The 24,550-nt window shown below is 38.0% G+C and overlaps 1 protein-coding gene across 2 annotated transcripts in view; it reads left to right on the top strand.

Annotated features, from left to right (window-relative positions):
* JMY (junction mediating and regulatory protein, p53 cofactor) overlaps window positions 1–24,550 on the top strand; it is a 116,888-nt gene that overhangs the window by 77,280 nt on the left and 15,058 nt on the right. For both annotated transcript variants that reach the window (XM_044266477.1, XM_044266469.1), the window contains exons 5-10: window positions 3,614–3,779; window positions 4,462–4,649; window positions 6,760–6,846; window positions 16,019–16,114; window positions 17,836–18,433; window positions 19,648–19,958. In XM_044266477.1, coding sequence (XP_044122412.1) covers window positions 3,614–3,779; window positions 4,462–4,649; window positions 6,760–6,846; window positions 16,019–16,114; window positions 17,836–18,433; window positions 19,648–19,955 — 1,443 coding nt within the window. In that variant the 3' untranslated portion in view covers window positions 19,956–19,958. The remainder of the gene's footprint in view (window positions 1–3,613; window positions 3,780–4,461; window positions 4,650–6,759; window positions 6,847–16,018; window positions 16,115–17,835; window positions 18,434–19,647; window positions 19,959–24,550) is intronic.

Raw genomic sequence — 24,550 nt, 5'->3', positions numbered from 1 at the left:
CTTTCTAGGCTTCCTTCTTGCCAGGGAAACAGTGTCCTCAGGCATAAAAAAAGGTACCCTAACTGTGGCACCTACTTGCTCCATTGTCCAGAAATAGTACTCCTTTCACTCTGGATTCCTATTCCCTTAGTTCTGTGGCTGTCACCTGAAGTAGGTACCAGGAGAAAAATCGGTCTGGAAATTACAGATAATATAGGGACGAGATTTGGTGCAGCATAGCCTTCCCACATCTCTGCATGTCTTTCACTGAGGATTTTGCATCACTGTTAAAGTTTAAATAAACCTCAGAGGATAGTTTTGCTTTTCCAGGTTTCCCTGATTTGTATCTTCTCCCTTTCTCCTTATCTTATCCTGTAAAAGTTCTCTCTCCTGAAGTCCTTACAAGCCTTTTACTTGCCCTGATGCCCACTGCTGCCCTATTGTTTGTTTTCTCAGAGGTTGGGATTCATCAGATCCTTAGTCTGCACTTCTGCCTTTGATGAGGTTTTGTCCTTTTTGAACCTCACCATGGCAGATCCACCTCTGGACTCCCTTGTTTTGAATAGAACTCAGTAAACCAGAAAGTTGGGGGTGAGGTCACTTCTGGTAAGGAAACAACCGGTCCTTTCTCAGTTTGGTATTTGATATCGGCCGACAATGTAAAGGTATGTCAGCAGGGGGCTCCCAACTTTTTTCCTTACCCAAAGTAGTAGACAAGAGAGTCAGACTTAAGAGTGTGCAAGGGGAAGCCTTATTACAGTGTTACAAACATGGCACATACATGGTTCTTTCCAGCTGGAGAGAGCTAAAGATAGTGAAGGTGGTACTAACAGCCCAGGTTTCTGTCCAAACATTGTCACTGGAACTGATCTCACGAGGAGGTTTTTATCTTAACTAATTATACTGAGGTTTTATCTTAACTAATTATAGTTCCCTAGGGAATAAAGCTTCTAACATTACATATTTCACTTGTTTGTATGCTGTGCTCACAGAAAGTTTGGTGCTGATAACAGAGGATTATGGATTCTGGAATTATAGTCTCCACAGCTGGGTAAGAGACCCAAGACATTATGCAAAGGGATGTTTATAATTTAAAGTGAGACTGGGAGTTTGAGGAAAGAAATCACATGTAGATTCCTATTTTATGACTTAGGACAAAAATAGCAGGATTTCATTTTGTCAGCTTTCTCTATAAGCCACTATAATGAAACCCTTTTGTGGTTCTATATTTATTGTTCGTTAATCATAAAATACTTCCTAATGCAATAGAATCTCTGGCTTATAAATTCATTAAATATTTATAATATTTTTATAACATTTATTAAATAACATTGTATTTAATTAACCAGATTATCTTTTAAATGTATACCATTGGACATTTAGATCATAGCCCAACTGTTGCTTTGCAGGGATTTTTTTTAATTAATTTTTTTTTTAATTTTTTTTTTTTAAATAAACATATGTATTTTTATCCCCAGGGGTACAGGTCTGTGAATCGCCAGGTTCAAACATTTCACAACACTCCTCATAGCACATACCTTCCCCAATGTCCATATCCCCACCGCCCTTTCCCGTCCCCCCTTCCCCCAGCAACCCTCGGTCTGTTTTTTTGAGATTGAGTCTTTTATGTTTTGTCTCCCTCCCAGTCCCACCTTCTTTTGTTTTTTCTTTTCCTACCCCCCAGACCCCCCCACATTGCATCTCCACTTCTTCATATCAGGGAGATCATATGATAGTTGTCTTTCTCTGATTATTTCACTAAGCATGATACCCTCTAGTTCCATCCACGTCGTCGCAAATGGCAAGATTTCATTTCTTTTGATGGCTGCATAGTATTCCATTGTGTATATATACCACATCTTCTTTATCCATTCATCTGTTGATGGACATCTAGGTTCTTTCCATGCTTTGCAGGGATTTTTAAAAAGATTTTATTTGAGAGAGAAAGAGCGCATATGCATGCTCACGACTTTGGGGGAGAGAGAGAAACAGATCTCTGCTGAGTGGAGAGCCTGCCTTGGGGCTTACTCTTAGGACCCCAAGCCACCCAGGCACCCTATGTTGCTTTGCATTTTAAAAGGAACTTTAAATTACGTGCTTAAAAAAATACTCTGTTCTTCGGTAAGACTGTGTTCGGTAAGACTGTATCTAGAATGTAAAGGAAAGACTGGATTCTTTTTTTTTTTTTGAAAGATTTTATTGGTTTATTTGCGAGAGAGAGCACGATCGGGGAGGAGAGGATTAAAGCAGGCTCTCCGCTAAGCAAGGAGCCCAATGCAGGGCTTGATCCCAAGACTGAAGGTAGCAGTTTAACCAACTGAACCACACAGGTGCCCCAAGAAAGGCTGGACTCTTGTTTAAAATGTACTCTATGTTCTAACATGTTTCACCAACCTCACCAGACTGAAAGGAATATTTTACAGCAATAAGAACATCTTTGCTGCCACAGCTGTCCTAAGAGTACCAGCCAAGTATCTCCTCAGTATTCGGGAAGTCGCAGATGACCCCTCACATGAGGTCACAAAACATTTCTCTCATTTTTCTCTGTTCCTCCTCTACCCCTTTGGTGGTCACTTACTGGGGTTCCAGTTGAGGCCAGGGCCTCCTCACCAATGCTGCTAGTTCACCCAGGGCACACTGGTACATGTGCCAGTGATATCCTGGAGTTTCTAAGCATGAACCTTTCAACTGCCAAAGTGGTAGAACTGTATTCTTAGAAGAAATGTTCTGGGAGGAATGCTTTACTCTCTCACATGCTTGTACTTCACAGAATCCCAAAAAGCCATTCTGTCAACTCCTTCTTACTGCCACCTTTCTCCATAGAGCCAAGAAGGAATCCATGGAAATAATGGGGTTAGGGACTAGCATCTGAAGCATACTTTACTGAGAGTAATTTCCTTCTGATGCCTGGCAAAGTCTCTTCCTCCCTGTCTTTTCAGGACCAAAACCCAATCAACCAACCAAGCAAACCTCATGTAAGACCAACCACCACTTCATAAGACATGCTTAGAAATCTGAGTTGGATATAGGATCCTGAGTGCATTTACTTAAAGATATTAATAGTTACCATTATTAGTAGATTGCAGGGATTTCTAGAAAATCAGTTCTGTCATACTGTTTTCCTCACACCCACTCACCTTGCTCCCCACTCACCAGATTTCAGAGGCTAGCCAGGTTGTGGCCATGGAGCACAATATAGTTCCAGTGTGTAGGGAAACCAGACTTTTATCCTGTGGTTGTAACTATGCCAGTATGGCTTAATCTTATTCATTCATACATAATCTCATTCGTATTTGGAAGAGAAAACTGAATATCCCAGCACATCCACTTTTGAAAGGAAAGGACACTTTTAATATTTATATCATAATAATTAGAATAATAGATTCTAAACATGAGCTGTAATACGAATTAATTTACTATACTTGCCTAGTTATTTCCAAAACTGTATTATGTTTTGATTATTAACTATCTTTCTATCTTTTAAAAAATCTTAGTTCTTGCCTTCAAGTTTTTTTCTTGGAACAGTTGATTCATGGATTTATGCCGTATTACTAATATTCATTTCTAATCATAGCTTGATTTTTTTTTTCTTGTCCCCACCAGCTAGAAATATTTTTATTTTATTTTCACACAGATGCAGAGTTTGCAAGGTGGTACAGAAGCCATAGCACGATTGGATCAGTTAGAAGCTGATTATTATGATCTGCAACTTCAGTTGTATGAAGTACAGTTTGAAATCCTGAAGTGTGAAGAGTTATTATTGACAGCCCAACTAGAAAGCATCAAAAGACTTATATCGGGTATGGTATGCATTCAACCACATAAATAAAAAAAAAATGGAATACATAGAGGAAAAAAAATACATATATATATATATATATATATATACACACATACATACATACACACACACATGTATGTATATATATATATATATATATATATATATATATATGTCAGCTGTGGTCCTTGAAACTGTTGAGACTAAAAAAATCCTAACATAAAACCTTTTAGAGGAACTTCTAAACTCAAGTCTTTATACTTAGCCATGTAGTTATGTTATTCCTATGCAAAATGCTCACTTTTGTTAGGTTGTTTTAGCCAGAAAAGTTTTGAGTTCTGGGGATGATACTTAAGATTTATTGAGCATCTAACTGCATGTCAGACACTGTTAAGCACTTCCTGCACACTGCACACACACACACACACACACACATACCCTAGAAGGTAATATTTCCCAATAATCACTATTCTACAAAGAAGTTGAAGAGATCATGACTTCAAGCCTTTTGCTGGGTATAGAGTTTACTAAAAGAAAAAAAAAAAGATATACTAGGATCAAACTGAGTCTTAATGAACAACAACAACAACAAAAAAGGATTGCTTGAGGTTACAGAGCCAATAAGTGGATTAGAACATTGTTCTCTCTGGCTCCATAGCCTATGCTCTTAGCCACTACCCCTTGTTGCTGTTTTGTTACAGAAAAGAGAGATGAAGTGGTTTACTATGACACTTATGAAAGCATGGAGGCCATGCTGGAGAAGGAAGAGATGGCAGCGTCTATGCACTTACAGAGAGAAGAGCTACAGAAACTTCAGCAGAAAGCACGCCAGCTGGAAGCAAGACGTGGTCGGGTGTCAGCCAAGAAAGCCTACCTCAGAAATAAAAAGGTAGGCATTACTTAATCCTTGACCCATATCTGATAATTCTAACCTGGTTTGTCACTAATAGTTGCATGTTTTAAAACTAAGTGAGAGTTACCTCTTCACAACACTCAGGCCATTATATTAACATTTTGTTGTTTTCCGTGAGCAGCCCTGTTAATCACATTAGAACAGCCAGTGATGATGTCCTGTTTACCTGTGGCACCCTGAACATGACTCTGCTGAATGGCATGACTGTAGGAGCCCATGTAATGCAATTCCTGGCTCATTATTAAGGAGGCCAGTGCTGTTCTTTAGTGAAATCTTGGTTCTGACCTTAGTCTTGAAGGAATTATATATATTAATCTAAATCTGAGGTAGGGGAGATTATCCCCCAAGAACCTGCAGCCTCATCTCTGCTGCAACCCATCACATCACATGGAGTCAGGGGCCCTCGGTGGTCTTGTCCCTACCATCCTTAACCCCATCCTACCAAGCCTGTCACCTGGAGTGGTAGGTCTGCAGGGGGAAGAAGTAATGACAAAAGATGGCTGGAAAGAGAGGAAACTAGAAACACTATATCCTAAAAAAAAAAAAGATAATGACATCAACTGTATGATACAAAAGATAAAAACACACCTCTCCATGTAACATTGTTGTGATCCTTTTCTCTGTGTCAGCATGCCCACAGTCACAGGGTGCTTGGTTTATCCAGTATCCTCAATAGAATTCCATACCCAAGGGTAGTTCTGACTGTATGTAAATCATGTCCTGCCTCTCCTCTTGAAAAAACAAAGACTGGGTGTCTGGCTAGGTCATGAGGACTTGAAGTCTATGCTTTGTGATTGTGCTTTTTAAGAAGAATAGAAACAACATTTTTCTTTATGCTTTTTTATCTTCTTTAATGATATGCCTAGTCAAATGAGAATAATCTTTTGCCTAAGTCAAGAAAGCTCTAGAAATCAAAAGCATTCTCATAGTTGTTGACAAACCCAGAGCTGTGCTGAGAGGAGGTTGTCCATCTCCACTTACTTTGACTGTTCATATATTTCACTACGCAATGTTAGTATTTCTTATAAGGTGCTATTTCAGATCCTGCTGGAGTTACTGGGTAGTGTGTATACAACATCCCACCTTTCTAAATCTGAAAAATAAGGGACTTGGGACCTATATTCTCATTTTGTAATCAAGGGAACTAAGGCTCCTGGTAGTTAAATAAATCACCCAGGGAAAAGCAGCTAGTTATGGTACAAAGGTAGGATTCTGTCTTAGGTCTGTGTGGTTTCGAAACCTGAGTCGTTGTATCACTGTAGCATGTTACTTACATAATACTACCTTTGTTATTCCTCTGGAGACTGCCCTGAATTTAATTTCAGGATCTGTACTTGTTAGGTAGTAGAGTCAACCCAGTGTTAATGGAAAAGACAGTACAGTTGCTTTACAATGTAGTTTACTGGCTTAAAAGGCCATTTATTGTATCACTTTATCTGGTTAGAAGAGTGGTCTTTTGGTATAGTTTTGAGAGTGTTGGAAACCAATGGCCATCTTTTTACCTGGAGGTCTTCTGTAGGAATACTGAGGGAAAATGAAGACATAGCATGGTATCATTAAATGTTGCCAGATGGTAGTGCATTATTTTGTAAAGAGGCACGTGTTTCCTAGTTTACGCTTATGTTTTTATTTTCATGTGATTAGAATAAGCATTCCTATATTTTCTTTGTCATTCTGACTTTTTATCTTTAAGGTCTTTTCACTCAGTCTCTGACCATAAGATACAGACTTCATAATACTATTTAAATACTCCAGGCAAAATCATGTTCTTTAACCCATAAGAGTTTAGAATACAGGCTTTCAGCCACGAGTTGTATGTACTTTCAGCCAAGAGTCTGTAAACTCAGACTAGTTTGAAGAGTATAATAAGACTTAGAATCTTTAGAGAAGTTAGTAGTTTTTTCAGTTCCTACTGATTTGGTTTCTGCTGCTTCAGTACTCCAGATGAGAAAAGACATGGCCTACTTGCTTTGCCATGTAGGTGCATGTTAAGATTAAAAATTAAACCCAATAAAATAAACTCTGGTGTGGTGTTCCAAGTCTTCCAGGTTTCACTTATATTAAAACATATTTTATGTATTTATAGGAAATTTGTATTGCAAAACACAATGAAAAGTTCCAACAGCGCCTTCGGAGTGAAGATGAATATAGAACCCATCACACAATACAACTAGTAAGTTTGAACTTGTGGAGACTTAGAAGAAAACTTTGATATTTACATGTCTCAAAGTGAATAAGATTTATAGAGAATAAGAAAATGTGAGTAACTGGATGTTAGCATTAATTACATATATATGTATATAGGAATGTATGTAGTTTAATATGTATGCATATACATACATATATTATTACTTAGAACAGTTTTAGACAAATTAAGTACATGATGTAGACAGTTCCCATATATTTCCATACATGCAGAGCTTCTCCTACCAGCCAAAGAGTGTAGTACCTTTGTTACATTCAGTGAATCAACTCTGATACATCGTTATCACCCAAAGTACATAGTGTAAGTTCATTCTTGGTGCTGTGTATTCTGTTGGTATTGACAAATACATAGTGGCATGAATCCACCATTTTAATGTCATATAGAACATTTTCACCACCCTGAGAATGTCCTATGTTCTATGTATTCATCCCCACCTCTCTTACATTCCTGGCAACCATTGATCTTTTTACTCTCTCCACAGCTTTGCCGTTTCTAGAATATCCAATTGGACTCATCCAATATGTAGCCTTTTCAGATTGACATAACTTAGGAATATGTATTTAAGATTCCTCCAGTTATTTTCTTTCTTTTTTTCTCTCCATGCATTTTCATGGCTTGATAATTTATTTCTTTTTAAAAAGTGCTGGATATACCACAGTTTATTTTCTGATTTACCTAACGAGACATGTTGGTTGTGCCCAAATTTTGGCACTTATGAATAAAGTTGCTGTAAACATTCATACAGGTTTTTGTGTGCACATAAGTTTTCATATCTTGGGTAAATACCAAGGCGCACGATTGCTGGATCATAAGGTAAGAACTGACTTAATTTTGTATGATACTGTGAAATTGTTTACCAGAGTGGCTGTAGCATTTTGCATTGCTACAAGCAATGAATAAGGGTTTCTATTGCTCCACATTCCTAACAGCATTGGTATTTTAGCCATTCTAATTAGGAATGTGGTGGTATCTGATGAGTGTTTAGTTTGCATTTCCCTGGTGGTGTATGATAATGAGCATCCTTTCATAATGCTTTCCTGTCATCTTTATACCTTCTTTGCTGAGGTTATATACAGGTCTTTTGCTGGTTTTTTAGTTGGGTTGTTTGTTTTCTTTTTATAGAGTTTTAAGAATTCTTTATTCTGGAGAACAGTCCTTTATTAGATAGGGTTTTTGCAAATATCTTCAAATTTGCGGCTTTTCATTCTCTTGTCAGCATCTCTTGCAGAACAGAGTATTTTTAATTTCAATGTTACTGAAGTCCAGTTCACCACGTCTTTCTTTCATGAGTTGTACTTTTGGTGCTGTTTCTAAAAAGTTTTCTTCAAACCCAAGGTCATCTATATTTTCTCCTGTGTTATATTTTGGGAGCTTTATAGTTTATTTTACATTTAAGTTTGTGATCTGTGTTGAGTTAATGTATGTGAAGGGTTTAGGGTCTGTAGCTAAACTTCTTTTTAAATGTGAATGTCTAATTGTTCCAATACCATTTCTTTAAGGAAAAAAAAAAACCTGTCGTTTCTCCTTTGGGTTGTCTTGGCTCTTTTGTTAAAGATCAGTTGATTAAATATATTTGGGTCTATTTTGTACTCTGTGTTCTATTATTTTTATCTATCTAGGTCTTTTGCCTCTCCAAAGCTAGTCAGTAACCACAAAGTATGCAAATGAGATTTTGACTAGGATTACATCATGTTTATAGGTTAAATTTTGGAGTAATGGAGCACATTTGGAGCACCTTGATATTGTGTTTTCCTATCTATAAACAGGGAATTAGGGGCGCCTGGGTGGCTCAGTGGGCTGAGCCGCTGCCTTCTGCTCAGGTCATGATCTCTGGGTCCTGGGATTGAGTCCCGCATCGGGCTCTCTGCTCAGCAGGGAGCCTGCTTCCTCCTCTCTCTCTCTGCCTGCCTCTCTGCCTACTTGTGATCTCTCTCTGTCAAATAAATAAATAAATTATATATAAAATAAAAAATAAACAGGGAATTAGCTCTATATTTACTTCGATCCTTTTTATTTAATCTATTAATTTTATAGTTGGCCTCATATAGACCTTATACATATTTTATTAGATTTGTGCCTAAATTTTCTTTTCTGGGGTGTTAATGTAAATAGTTTTTAATATTAAACTTGATATGTTCATTGCTGGTACATTAGAAAACATTTGACTTTTATATGTCAACCTTGCAGCCAAGCTATAATCCATTCATTAGTTCCAGTTTTCTTTTTCTGTTGGTTCTTTCAGGTTTTCTACAAGAACACTCTTGTCATCTGCAAATGAAGACAGGTTTATTTCTTATATCCCAATCTATACACATTTTACTTACTCCTCTTTTTCCATTAGTTACAGCTTCCAGTATGAGGCGAACTGAGAAGAAATGGTGAGAGGGGACATTCTGTCTTTTCCTGATCTTAACAAGAGAGCTTCTAGTTTCTTAGCCATTAACTACCATGCTTAGCTATAGGATTTCGGTAGATGTTCCTTATGTAGTTGAGGAACTTACTCTCTTTTTATCATTTACTGAGCTCATTAGGTCACTTTTTAAAAATTGCTTTAGAAATCCACTCCCAGCATTGCTATACCTCATCATGTCTGCATTGTATTATCCTCTCAGTCTTTTCAGACATACATGTCTTAGATTTCTCAACCACTGATTCTAAATTTCATTAAATAGTAGAAATGCTGACAGGACCATGTCACTGTATATGCTCATGTAATTTTTGTCACCCTAAAGGCCAGATGGCTCAAATTTGTCTGCATTAATCTCTTAAGCTCATTTTGGCATATATTAAAGTTGCCCCTTACTCTTGATTTTAAACATGTAAAAGTAGCCAAACTGAACTGTAAGATTCATCATTCTCCATGAAGCTAGAAATAGCAAAATTAATTCTTGCATTTTTATTTTGCATTGTGCTTTTCATAGATCAGAAGCTGCCTTGTAAAGGGTAGATAATGGGCCAGCGGAACAGGCAAATAAAATTCCTCTTATCAGGGGCGCATGGATGGCACAGTCCTTCAGCATCTGCATTGGGCTCCCTGCTCAACGGGGATCCTGCTTCTCCCTCTCCAACTCCCCCTGCTTGTGTTCCCTCTCTCACTCTCTCTCTCTCTCTCTCTGTCAAATAAATGAATAAAATCGTTAAAAAAAAAAGAAGAAGAATTCCTTCTATCAGCATCTACACCTGTGCTCTCAGATTGCTGTTGAGATCCTTGCTTAGACATTGTTACTTATTTTATGAAGATTTTGGCTTTGGTGAAATGCCACTACTTTGGTAGATGTAGTAACTAATTTTTTTTAAGATTTTTGTTTGACAGCATAGTCAAGGGGAGCAGCAGGCAGAGGAAATGGGAGAAGCAGGTTTACCATAGAGCAGGAAGCCCAGTAATCCTGGCAGACACTGTTAACAGAGCCACTCAAGTGCCCCTAATTATTTTTTTAGAATGAGTATTAAATCCTTTCTTCAAGAGTTTCTTAGGGCAAAGAAGAGTAAAAATGAGAAAACTGATACTTGAGGGGATCTCAAAATAGATGTCATCTGCTTTATAATTTCTGTCTAATATGAGCTTTGGGTGGAATGCTAAGTGTGGGAGAATGAGCCCACTAGCCATCTCCTTATCTTTAACATGCATAACTGTAGTAAATGGCAAGTTGGCTTACATTAAAATAAATCATTGTTTTTCAAAGTTGGTTTTAAGCCACCTTTATTTAAACCACTTGGGTGGTTTAAAATGCACATTCCTAGATGTTAACGTTAGTGTCTCAAAAATTTCTTCTGGAAATCCTTGCAAATTAAATATTTAAGACTAAGGAAGTTTATTTTATTTTATTTATTTATTTGAGGGAGAGAGAGTGAGAGAGAACATAAGAAGGGAGAAAGTCAGAGAAGCAGACTCCCCATGGAGCTGGGAGCCTGATGAGGGACTCCGTCCTTGGACTCGGGATCATGACCTGAGCTGAAGGCAGTCGCTTAACCAACTGAACCACCCAGGCGCCCCGGAAGTTTATTTTAATATTTGATAGTAAACTCTCTGAAACAGAATAAAGAAAGTGTAAAGCTACTTACTCTTCTTTAAAGCTGAGAGACAGATTGAGTAAGAGAAGGAAATGGTGGTGGGGAAACAAGTCAGTTTTCCCATTAAAAAGTGCATTCTTGTTTTATTAACCACACTCTCTTAATTGACGGGTTTCACTTCAAGAAAGTACATGCAGAATAATTTAAGCTGTAGTTTATGAAAACTGATTGGAAGTTTTAAGATTATTTTGGTTACAATGATTTTTTAAAAATCATTTCTTGGCAGTTTTTTTTTTTTAAGATTTTATTTATTTATTTGACAGAGAGAGATCACAAGTAAGCAGAGAGGCAGGCAGAGAGAGAGGGGGGAAGCAGGCTCCCCACTGAGTAGAGAACGCAACGTGGGGCTCGATCCCAGGACCCTGAGATCATGACCTGAGCCGAAGGCAGAGGCTTAACCCACTGAGCCCCCAGGCGCCCCGGCACTTTTTTTTTAAATTGCGATGTAACATTGTGTAAATTTAAGATGTAGCATATTGAGTTGATAACATTCCTTTTGCTGTATGATTGCCATTGCCGAAATCTCTGTGGCATCACATAATTACAGTCCCTTGTTGTGTTGAACAGTTAAGGTGTAGTCTCTTAGCTAGTTTGGTGTTCATAATAGGTTTTTTTTCCCTAACAGAGGATATTTTAAAATTGAAGTGTAGTTAACGTTAGTTTTGGGTGTACAACATACTGATATGACAGTTCCATATATCATGCTGTCCTTTCTACAAGTACAGTTACCCCCGTCACCACACAGCACTGTCACGGTACCACTGACTATATTCCCTGTGCTGTACCTTTTATCCCCATGAGTTAGTCATTCTGTAACTGGAAGCCAGTACCTTCCATTGCCCTCCACGCCCTTTTCCCACCTGCCCACCTCCCTCCCCTCTGGAAACCACAAGTTTGTTCTTTGTTGCTGATGGCTCTGTTTCTGCCTTTTTTGTTTGCTCGTTCATTTTGTTTTTTTTAAATGCCACATATAAGTGAAGTCATACAGTATTTGTCTGACTTACTTCATTTAGCATAATAACCCCTAGGTCCATCCATGTTGTTGCAGATGGCAAAATAATCATTCTTTTTATGGCTGAGTAATATTCAGTTGTACATATCCATCTTCATCTACTTATCTTTCGATGGACACTTTGGTCACTTACATATTTTGGCTATTGTGAATAATGCTGTAACAAACATGGGGGTGCATATATCTTTTTAAATTACTGTTATCATAGTCTTTGGATAAATACCCATAAGTGGAATTACTGTATCATAGGAGATATATATATATATTTTAATTTTTTTTCATTATATGAGAGACAGAGCACAGCAGGCAGAGAAGCAGGCAGGGGGAGAGGGAGAAAGAGGGCTTCCTGCTGAATAGGGAGTCCAGCATGGGGCTGGAGTCCAACATGGGGCTCGATCCCAGGACCTGGACATCATGACCTGAGCCCAAGGCTGATGCTTAACCATCTGAGTCACCCAGGTGCCTCAGGATATTTATATTTTTAGTTTCTTTGAGGAACCTCCATACTGTTGTCTACAGTGGCTGCACTACTTTACCCTCCCACCAACGGTGCACAAGGCTTCCTTTTGTCCATATCCTCGCCAACACTTGTTATTTCTTTTTTTTTTTTTTAAAGATTTTATTTATTTATTTGTCAGAGACAGAGGGAGAGAGAACGAGTGAGCACAGGCAGACAGAGAGGCAGGCAGAGGGAGAAGCAGGCTCCCTGCCGAGCAAGGAGCCCGATGTGGGACTCGATCACAGGACCCTGGGATTATGACCTGAGCTGAAGGCAGCCCCTTAACCAGCTGAGCCACCCAGGCGTCCAACAATTGTTATTTCTTGTCTTTTTTGTTCTAGCCGTTCTGACAGGTGTAAGGTGATATGTCATTGTAGTTTTGATTTGCATTTCCCCAATGAGTAGTGATGTTGAGTGTTTTTTCATGAGTCTTTTGGCCATTTGCATATCTTTGGAAAAAATCCCATTTTTAGCAGATTATTATTATTACTTAAAAACAGATTATTATTATTATTATTTTCTTTGGTATTGAGTTGTAGAAGTTCTTTATATGTTTTGGATTTTAACTCCTTACCGGACATATCATTTGCAGGTATCTTCCATTCAGTAGGTTGCCTTTTCATTCTATTGATGGTTTCCTTCACTGTGCCAAAGTTTTTTATATTGGTATAGTCCCAGTATTTGATTTTTGCTTTTGTTTCCTTTGCCTGAGGAGACCTATCTAAAAAAAACGTTGCTAAGGCTGTTGTCCAAGAGCTGCCTATGCTCTCTTCTGGGAGTTTTCCTCTTTTTTACCACCTCTACCTCCAGCAGGGTCCATTTCTCCCTTGGTACTTGACAACTAAACCTCTGGGTCTATTTAACATGCCTGTTCTTTGTCACCACCACTTATACATCCCTGCTGCTTTTCTAGGGCTTAATATAGGGCCTGGCTGACAGGTAATTGACAAGCATCTGATGGAAGAATAGAATTTCTTTATCTTCAGCTGCTTTCCCCCTAACATATTACTCTCTTAGATGGTATTTTAATATGCTATCCTTCTTTATTTTCTGATCTTAAAAAGTTTCCTTGTCTTAATATTTTCTAATTTTGTCTTATCTATAAGCAAGGTGAGTTTCTTCCTGAATAATTGAGTATCTTGATATGTGTATGAATTTTGATTTTTTTTTAAAGATTTTATTCATTTATTTGACAGAGATCACAAGTAGTCAGAGAGGCAGGCGGTGGGGTTGGAGGGGAGCAAGCTCCCCGGGTGGCTCAGTGGGTTAGGCCGCTGCCTTCAGCTCAGGTCATGATCTCAGGGTCCTGGGATCGAGTCCCGCATCGGGCTCTCTGCTCAGCAGGGAGCCTGCTTCTCTCTCTCTCTCTCTCTCTCTCTCTCTCTCTGCCTGCCTCTCTGTCTACTTGTAATCTCTGTCTGTCAAATAAACAAATAAAATCTTTAAAAAAAAATTCTTATTATAAGCAATTTTTAAATTAGTGGCTTGCAAAGATGCTTCTCAACCATTCTTACATTCTTAAAAACCTTACTGTGTTTATAAAAAGACATGTGATTTTATGAAAGATTAAAGCAATACAGAAAAAAATTATGAAGAAAAAACCACTAAAATAGATTATCACAACTCCTCTTCCTGAGTTTATTTCATCTTAGAGTTAGATTTCATTGAGGTGCCATTTCAGGAAGGTTTCATGGTTACCATATATTCTGTGTTCTGGCATGTTTTTGGGGTGCTTGTTTCCTAAGGGACAATTTGTCTAGGTTATGCTGTCATATTTTCTCTCTATTAAAATTGTATAGAGACTGTTACACTTTCTTGTAGCTTTGAATGTTGCAGTGTGAGGCCTGAGGTCTCCCCTTCTTCCACCCATCCTCCATGAGACTTGTTTTCTGTTCAGATACTCATAAGTATTATGAGTTCTTGTTGGTTGTGGAAGTCTAGTAACTACCAGGTGATGACTGTAGGTGATGATTTCTGAAACCCTTTCACTTTCAGCCTGAAGATTCAAGTCACCCTTTGGATTTCAGTGTAATCATCCAAGACAAATGAAGCAGTAACTGTCAGTAGAAATGGTTCAGGAAAAAGCTGGTGGTGGGAAAGAAAAGACATAATAGAGTAAGGGAATAATTGAAGATTGACTTTGAAAAGGACAAATGGCAGTAAGACAAGTTAGTGACACACTAGAGACCACTGTCCTCTTCACATGGAATTAACTGATCTTATAGGAGGTACCTCCAAGTTTTTAAAACAAAGCAGGAAATAAAGTCATAGCCTATTTGCAAAGCGTAAAATGCCTTTTCATTTAATACTTGTTCTTTGAAAATCAGATTTAATTAGATAACCTTTAGGTGATTCAGCAACATAAGGAATTTTTTTTTTAATTTCAGTATCATTAACAACAGTATTCTGTTTGTTTGAGGTGTACAGTGTGATCGTTTAACAATTCTTTACATTACTCAGTACATATCATGATAAGTGTATTGTTGATTCCCATCACTTCTTTTACCCATTCCTCCCACCCACATCCACTCTGGCAACAATCTGTTTGTTCTCTATAGTTATGAATCTGTTCCTTGGTTTGTCTCTCTCTCTTTTTTCCTTTGCTCATTTGTTTCTTAATTTCCACGTGTGAGTGAAATCATACAGTATCTGTTTTTCTCTGGCTTACTTAACTTAGCATTATACTCCCTAGGTCCATCCATGTTGTTGCACATGGCAAGTTTTCATTATTTTTATGGCTGAGCAATATTCTGTTTTATATATGCCAAAGCTTCTTTATTCATTTCTCCATGGATGGGCACTTGGGCTGCTTCCGTAATTTGGCTGTGGTAAATAATGCTGCAATAAAAATAGGGGTGCATATATATTTCCCAATTAGTGTTTCCATAATCTTTAGGTAAACACCTAGTAGTGAAATTACTGGATCATAAGGTAATTCTGTTTTTAATTTTTTGAGGAGTCTCCATATACCAGACATACAAACTGTTTTCCACAGTTACTACCAGTTAGCATTAACAGGGAAACTTCTAAATTTCTCTGCAGATAACTCCCAGCTTCAAGGTGTGATATTAAACCAAATGGTTCGTGTATAATTCAAGAAATACTTTTTTTCCTAACTGCTGGTTATATTGGTATCTAAGTTATTGGCCAGTGGTTGCTGATCTTATTTAGTTTTATTTTTAAGGTAACTATTTGATTTTGCAGAATAGAGCAGCTACAAGTATTTTATACTTAAATTATCTAAGCCAGAAACTCAAAATGGAACATTTTTTGGTCTAGAGAAGATTTGATTTTACCTTTCAGAGTAAACATCTTTAATTGTGGGTAAATGCAAAAAAAGAAATGGTATTGTTTTGTCAGCATATCACTGTGAATTTTAAAACTATGATTTCTGTTAAAAATTGGTAGTTTCATTCCATGAAACACTTTGTTTAATGAATCATTCTTTGAGTTATCCATTTTACTTTTTTTATTCATTGAGAGGTATCTCCCCTCCCTGTTAATAATAAAAATGAACAGGACATGTCATAATGAAATTACTATTAATTTTTTATCAGAAAAGAGAAAAATTACATGATGAAGAAGAAAGAAAAAGTGCTTGGGTTAGCCAGGAGAGACAGAGAACACTGGATAGACTTCGAACTTTTAAACAGGTAATAAAAGTATGATCAATTGATTGTTTTTCACTTTTTTTAAACAGCTATATATATACTCCTATTGGAAGATAATGAGAAAAAACCTTAATTTTTCCTTTATAATTTAGAAAATATAATTATTGGGGGATGGATTAATGGGGTGATGGACAATAAGGAGGACACTTGTTGTTATGAGCACTGAGTATTATATGCAACTGATGAATCACAATTCTACCCTAAAAATGATAATACACTATTTGTTAACAAACTTGAATTTGAACAAAACCAAAAAAAGACAATTACTTCAGGGGTTCCTGGGTGAGTAGGTTGGTTAAGTGTCTGACTCTTGATTTTCTCTCAGGTCATGATTTCAGGACTGAAAGATCGAGCTCCACGTCCATCTCTGTGCTTGGCAGAGTGTACTCCAGATTCTCCGCCCCCTCTCTTCTCTCAAATAAACAAAATAACAAATAAAATATTAAAATATTTTTTTAAAATTGATGTGTGATTACAGGACTACCTTTCTCCCATTCATTTGTGTAGGTATTAAAGATTTATCATTTGAGAGGGAGAATGAGTGGGGGCAGGGGCAGAAGGAGAAGGAGAGAGAGTTCAGCAGTGAGCGTGGAGCCTAACACAGGGCTCGATTTCACAACCCTGAGATCATGACCTGAACTGAAACCAAGAGTCAGTCATCTAAGTGACTGTGCCACCCAAGCACCCCATACCTTTCTTCCATTTGTGTACAGCAACAGCAACCTCGTGGTGTTGGCCTATCATTTCAGTAGTATGAAAGGATCATCACAGCCTTTGGCAAACCTGGATTTTTGTTGTTGTTTTATAAAATTAATTAGTTTACAACTGACTATCCATTTCAGGCATCAACTTGTTATTAATAGCACATACAGTAACCTATGGTAACAATCTCTGGAAATGACCCTGGCAGAATTAGAGAGTGGATCAGCTTACATGAGATGTGGTTTGGCAGTTCTCTTGCCAGGCTAACCCAGGATGCTGGATGCTAGTACACAGCGGCCAAACATTTCCTTGGAGCTGTGTTGAAGCTGAATGGTTCTAGTTATGTAAGTGCTCAGGAGTCTAACTTCCTATCTGTGCTGACAAGGATAAACCTTGTGTTAAGTAAAGGTTGTTCACCAAATCCATTAATGCTAGGTTTTACTACAGTAAAAGAATAAGAGTTCTGTATGTTAGTACTTAAAACTGTATTCCCTCTTCTTCCATCATAAAAATGTTCATACTGTTTTGAGAGTTTTTTGAATACCAGGAAATGTTTTTAAAAAATGAAAAATTAACGTTTTGAACTGTAAGCTTGTGAAAATACATGTAAGAAGCTAATAGTTTCATAGCTTTCTATATACCAATATCATTTGTGTTTCATATTTTTATCTTGCTATTTTGCCATTTAAATTACTAGTTTCAGTCATTAAAAATCTTCAAATCCTCTAATAATTCTGAACAGTTGGCTTCTTAAGTGGGTAAGAGGGGATAGGGCCTTGATAAAGGAGTTGCTAAGCAAATAGGGCTCAGTGATAATTGTTGAAAGGTATTATGCTTTGGTATTCTAGTCTTCTGTTTAACTGTTTAAAAGCACTTTCCCTGAAAAATCACAAAAACTCCAAAATAACATTTTGCATCAGGAGAAAATAGCCATTTGTTCATAAATTGTTTTACTGTAATTTGATATAATAACTTCTGATTATAACTTACTGATTTTTTAGAGGTACCCTGGCCAAGTCATACTTAAATCAACCAGATTGCGACTGGCTCATGCCAGAAGAAGAAGCACAGCCAGTCCTGTGCCCTGTGAAGACCAGTGTGACCCTCTGCCAGGAGCGCTCCAGCCAGAAGAGAAAAGTGAAAAGGTGGAGGAAGGAAGAGGGAGGCTTGGGTCATCACAGAAAACAGAAGCCCAAAGTCTCTCACAACTTGAAGATACTTCATTAGCACAACTTGAAGCCACTTCATTACCTCTCAGTGGTGTTACCTCTGAACTGCCGCCCACTGTATCTCTTCCAGCTTTGAATAATATTGACCTCGAACCAGGTTCTATTACCACAGCTCCACTCCCCCCACCTCTTCCCCCAACACCCCCTCCCCCTCCCCCGCCTCCCCCTCCCCCTCCACCACCCCCTTTGCCTGTTGCTAAGGACAGCTCCCTAGAGATACTGGAGAAAGGTCTGCCCAGAACCGAGGGGAATGAGAAGAGGATCCCAAAGTCTGCGAGTGCACCCTCAGCACATCTCTTTGACAGCAGCCAGCTGGTCAGTGCCAGGAAGAAGCTGAAAAAGACTGCTGAAGGTTTACAGAGGAGAAGAGGTAAGTTAAACAGACATGTTCATATTCATGTGTTGAATAAGTTAAGACATAATCAAAGGACATTATATTTCATAGCACCCTACAGAGCTTAAAACATTTTCTTTTTGGACATTATTTGATAGTTAAAGAGGTTTGCAGAGTCACAGCTTGGCACAAATTCTCCCAGTCTGCATCAGCAAATGTGTACAGACATGGAAATGTGTGCCTTCTTGAGGTCTTAGGGATGTTCTAAAACCTATGTATTTTGAAGTGATATTTGGTCTATCTAGTAATACATAGTAAGTGGCTCCTTCTGTGTTAGAAAGAAAATCTGATTTTAAACCTAGGAAATAGCAAGTAAGGTATTCACACCAGAAAATGTAAGCTATCTGGGCAGGACTGTCACACTAGGATGATGTTGGCAGGACCATGTAACATTTGGTTACAAATTTATTGAGGGCCTTGGTATACTCTTTGTATAAAAAAGCAAGGAAGGATGGGGAGTAGCATACATAATTTATTGCATGCCATATATGCCTTAATAAAACTGTTATAATCCTGGTCCATGGCTTTCATTGGGAGAACATTATATAAAATAATTTGTATATTAAATTTTAATCTGAGAGATCATACATTAAAATATTTTTACCATAACTGGAGTAGAATTTTATATGTAAAACAGCTAAGTGGAAAAAACAGAAGTCACTGTACTCAGGGCACCTGGTTGGCTCAGTCAGTAAAGCATCCAACTCTTGATCCTCAGGGGCATGAGTTCGAGCCCCACATGGGGGATAGAGTTTATTTAATAATAATAATTTAAAAATCTCTTGAAAAAAATTTAAAAATCACCGTAGTGAATCAAAACTTAGTTCTTTAAAAATATATTTGTAACTCAGTTGTTGTCTGAATTTAGATTGAGCTGTTGCATTATGGAAATCCTTTGGGAGTCTCACCCATTATATTTCCAAAGGCCACCTTCCAGCTCCCAATCTGCTTGCTTCTCTTACATGGGAATAATAGAGATAATAACTTGGAATTGGAATCTGGGTGTTGTGGCTTTGTTTGTTTAAACAAGCACAGTTGGGATCCCATCTGTTTCTGGGAAACCTTTAGTCCACATTTCGTGGTCTGTGTTGTTTTCAGTGTCCTTGGCTAGCACAGTCCTAAAGTCTAGAGGTTTCTAGTTGCACTGTAATTATGATCCTAACTGTAATTATTCTCTTTCATTTGTTAAGTGAGCTCACCCATGGATGAGGTGCTAGCTTCCTTGAAGCGTGGTAGTTTTCATCTGAAAAAGGTTGAACAGCGAACTCTGCCTCCTTTTCCTGATGAAGATGATAGTAATAATATCTTGGCACAAATCAGGAAAGGGGTAAAATTGAAGAAGGTACAGAAGGAAGTGCTGAGAGAATCCTTCACACTTCTGCCTGACACAGACCCTCTAACACGGAGCATCCATGAAGCTCTTAGAAGAATCAAAGAAGCGTCCCCTGAGTCAGAGGATGAAGAGGAAGCTTTGCCTTGCACAGATTGGGAAAATTAACAGGTAAATGGTCTTATTTTCTTTTTGTAGCATTCAGTGATACAGCTTTTATATTAAATGGTGAAGTCTGTTCTATTTTATTCATGAGGTTTATTATTATACAGCTCAGTTATAGCATGGACCATAGATATATGAACTTCAGGTTTTGTGTAGTTTCTGGGAACCTACAGTAAAATGCTTTTCAAAGATACTGTTACATAAATGCTGTGTTTATATCCTGCTTGTTAAAAATTTCTAAGTAGGGGTGCCTGGGTGGCTTACTCAGTTAAATGTCTGCCTTTGGCCCAGTTCATGATCCCAGGACATTTTTGGTGGGGATGAGGAGGGAGGGTCCTCTGCTCAGCGGGAAGCCTGCTTCTCCCTCTGTTCTTTACCCTGCTTGTGCTCTCTTGTTCATTCACACACTCTCTCAGATAAATAAATAAAATCTTTAAAAATAGAAAGAAATTAAAATTTCTACAGTATAGCTATAGCCCAAATAAAGAGGACAGTCTTATTCCAGTAAAGTGACAGTCTTACTTCTTGTTTTAAAAACAGAGAAGGCAGGTGGGACACCTGGGTGACTCAGTTGGTTGGGCCGCTGCCTTTGGCTCAGGTCATGATCCCAGCGTCCTGGGATCGAGTCCCACATCAGGCTCCTTGCTCAGCAGGGAGCCTGCTTCTCCCTCTGCCTCTGCCTGCCACTCTGTCTGCCTGTGCTTGCTCGCTCTCTCTGACAAATAAATAAAATCTTAAAAAAAAAAAAAACAGAGAAGGCAGGATGCCTGGATGGCTCAGTCGGTTATGCATCTGCCTTCGCCTCAGGTCATGATCCCAGCGTCCTGGGATTGAGCCCTGCATCAGGCTCCCTGCTCAGCAGAGCGCCTGCTTCTCCCTGTGCCTGCCGCTCTCCAGCCCGTGCTTTCTCTCTTTCTCTGACAAATAAATAAAAAAGTCTTTAAAATGAATGAATGAATGAATACATACGTACATACATACATAAAAGGCCTTTTCTGACTAAAGTATTTCAGGTACAAATTATGTATATTGAATTTTGATGTCTTCTTAGCTGCCTACAAAGGAATTTTCTAAGATCAGTTTAGAAAAATTATTGCACTGTCTGATTATTTAGCTTTCTAAGCGTATAAAATGAAGACTTATCATTTTAAGACCTATCCTGGTTACTGCATGATGCAGATAAAATTGGAGCTAATACAGTAAATACCTAGTAAGTGTATGCGTGTCTTATTGAGTACCCCTGTGGTACTGGTAACACATTTGGGGTCCTCTTAAAGTAATAGAGTTTTGACTTGAACACATTTTAGTAAGCTAATTATATAGTTCTGTGGCACAAATTATGCTAAATATAGAGTCAGTAAAGATAGAACCTAACAGTAGTCCTAACTGAAATGTAACTTCTGCAAACTGTAATGCAAATATGCACATATATTCTTTTAAGTATCTTATGCTCTCTTGACTGACTGTGTTTTTGTGGGCTTTACAACATTCACCATGGGGGGTGGGGATTCATAGTCCTGGAAAGGAAGTAGGTGAAGGAATAATAAACTTAACTTGTTATCGAAGTGATTCTGAAATATGCCTGATCATAAGAACTACCTGGGAGCTTATTAAAAGTGCACATTCTTGGCTTTCACTCCCATGGACTCTGACTGAATAGATCTGATGTACATGCAGGCATACATCTGGATTTTGAAGACTTAATACAAAAAAAGGTAAATTATGTCATTAGTTTTTTAATATTACTAACATATTGAAAGATACTGTTTGGGATATGTCGAGTAAAATACTACCAAAAGCAATTTTACCTGCACCTTCTGGGCATGGCTCCATTAGGAAAATGTAGATGTTCTTCTGCTATGCTCCCATCCCTACCTCTCCCCATCAGTGTCTGCACTGATCAGTAGACTTAACAAAGAAGGTCGTGAAAAATCGCATTCCCCTCGATAAGTGGTTGTATATTACCTTTTTTAGTGTGCTCCAGCCAGCATTCAATAGTAGCACCACTATCCTGCCGTGGGTATTGGGCTGTTAGTATCCCTCTGTCCCCTATTTATAGAGGCCCTAAGTATCTACACTGTGCTTTGTAGAAGTCACACATCTACTCAATGTGTGACTATGTCTAGGAATTCGGGGTGTCTAACTGGGTATTTGTAGATTTTCTACCACTTCACAGTGCTACCTATCCCCTTATCTCTTGCTTGGAGCTTCTCAGTGAGCTGCTCCTATGCCTAAAACTACCATTATAGGCACTGATTAGTTAACTGCACAGTTGGGCCTTTAAGAAATGAGTGTTTTTGGGGCGCCTGGCTGGCTCAGTGGGTTAAAGCCTCTGCCTTTGGCTTAGGTCATGATCCCAGGGTGTCCTGCAGGGAGCCTGCTTCCCTTTCTCTCTCTCTCTCTCTCTCTCTCTGCCTGCCTCTCTGCCTATTTGTGATCTCAGTCAAATTTTTAAAAAAAAATTTTTTTTTGAAAAAAAAAAAAAAAGTTTTTCATCTTTGGATTACAGCTGCTGCCCACAGTAGCCCAGGTGGGGTACATGGCCCATCAGCAGTTGCTCATACCAGCCCATCATCTCCATTTGTTTTCATCCTGCCCAGCATGTAGATATGGCAGCAGCATTTCATATGTTCAAGTGCTTGGGTGGTTATTTTTAGCTTTTGGCTACTAATTTACCCTTAGAGTCAGTGTTAAGAATATATCCATAATGAATGCCATTTTGAAAATTGCCCCAAATATTTTTTTTTGGCTGATTGATTATTACTTATGGCTGGTTTATGTATTATAATGTTGAGAGAAACAGTGAAATACTCTCAGAAAACACATGAGCTCAGATATCTGCAAAATTACTTAGGAAAAAACTGTGTATCCTATACCAGAAGCAAACCATATTCTAGTTGCAGTCCCTACCAATTTGAGCAGGCAATGATAAAGGAGCTATTTTCACTGCCTTGTATGGGGTCTTGGCAAATTGTTTATAAAGACTAAACTTTTCGATGCTCGTCTACAGATGGCTAAAAGTCTGTAATTCGTATTTCCTGTTAAAAATCAGTTTCTTGAAGTTTTTAAATCATTAATTAGCTCTTCGGGAAAAAAATTTCTCAAAACTTCTTGAAATAAAAAGTGAATATCTCCTGTTCTGCCTTGTACAGCTTGCTTTAAAACTCTTCTCAGTAGGGCACCCCGGTGGCTCAGTTAGTGAAGCCTCTGCCTTTGGCCCAGGTCATGATCTCAGGTTGGGGTCTGAGGATTGAGCCCTGCGTCAGGCTCCCAGGGCTTGGTGGGGAGCCTGCTTCTCCCTTTCCCTCTGCTCCTTTACCCTGCTTGTGCATACTCTCCCTCTCTCAAATAAATAAAATCTTTCAAAAAAATAAAATAAAATTCATCTCAGCAATAGCTGTAGGTAATAGTGTCCTTGAAGGAAATTTCTATATAAGGAAATACAATTATATAGGCTTTATATTGAGTTTCTAATTAGTTTTCTGCAGGTTCCTCCTTTAAGAAGTAACTATAACACTGTCTGATAGAACTACAATACAATCCACAGATACAATGTAAACAGTTCTCATAGTCACATTGAAAAGGTAAAAGGAAACATGAAATTGATTTCAGTAATGCTTTATTTTATATAATGGATCCAAAAATAGTATATTTCAACATGCTATCAATATAAAAAAATTAATGGTGCAGTTTACTTTTTTTTAACGAGTCTTCAAAATCCAGTTTGTATTTTACACTTTATACTAGTAGCACACCTCAATTGGATGCTAAGTATTCAGTGGTTCAAGTTGAAATGTCCTAGCAGAACAGTAAAATGGTATTTAATGGAGACATATTTTATACAGCTTCAGATTTTAATTTAAATCAAATTAAAAATTCATTTTCTCATAGTACCACATTTCAAATGCTCCAAAGCCACATGTAGCTATAGTGTTAGATAATGCAGAACTCTAATAAAATAAGCTAGGACTTGACTTATGTGCGTGTTCTTTTTTATCTAACAAGGAACTTTTTCATGTAAGTGCTCCTGTGCTGTGTGTAAGCCATAGATCTCGAGCACAACTATGCTGAAACTTAGCTAAAACATCTCTTTGAAGATCGGTACTAAACCTGTCCTCCAAATGTCATTATAACAAAAACTCACTTTCTAGTGAATTTTTGAAGTGTCATTTAATGCTTAATATACTGGCAGTTTATGAGGCTGATATTTTAGACTGTATTTGGTCCTTTTTATTGTATAGTTCTGACAAAGTGTTAGAGTGAAAGGAATAAAAGTGAATCTAACAACCTTTAAAGTGTTCAAAGTTGTATTCTAATTATTTTGTTTTTATTTTTATTGCTTTTACAAATGCATTTTTTAAAAAAACATGTTTCTTATATACTACCTTTACAAATGTAAGAAAAATCGTGTCAGGTACAGCAAATGTTGTGCAGGAACACATACGTGTTTACAACATGTTACATTTAACATGGCATATTTTTAAAAGATGACACTGGGGGCGCCTGGCTGGTTCAGTGGGTTAAAGCCTCTGCCTTCAGCTCAGGTCATGATCCCAGGGCTCTGAGATCTATCGAGCCCCGCATTGGGCTCTCTGCTC

This window comes from Neovison vison, chromosome 1 (genome assembly GCF_020171115.1).
Source record: "Neovison vison isolate M4711 chromosome 1, ASM_NN_V1, whole genome shotgun sequence".
In the NCBI taxonomy this organism is placed as follows: domain Eukaryota; kingdom Metazoa; phylum Chordata; class Mammalia; order Carnivora; family Mustelidae; genus Neogale; species Neogale vison.
This window is presented reverse-complemented; position numbering and strand designations above follow the sequence as displayed.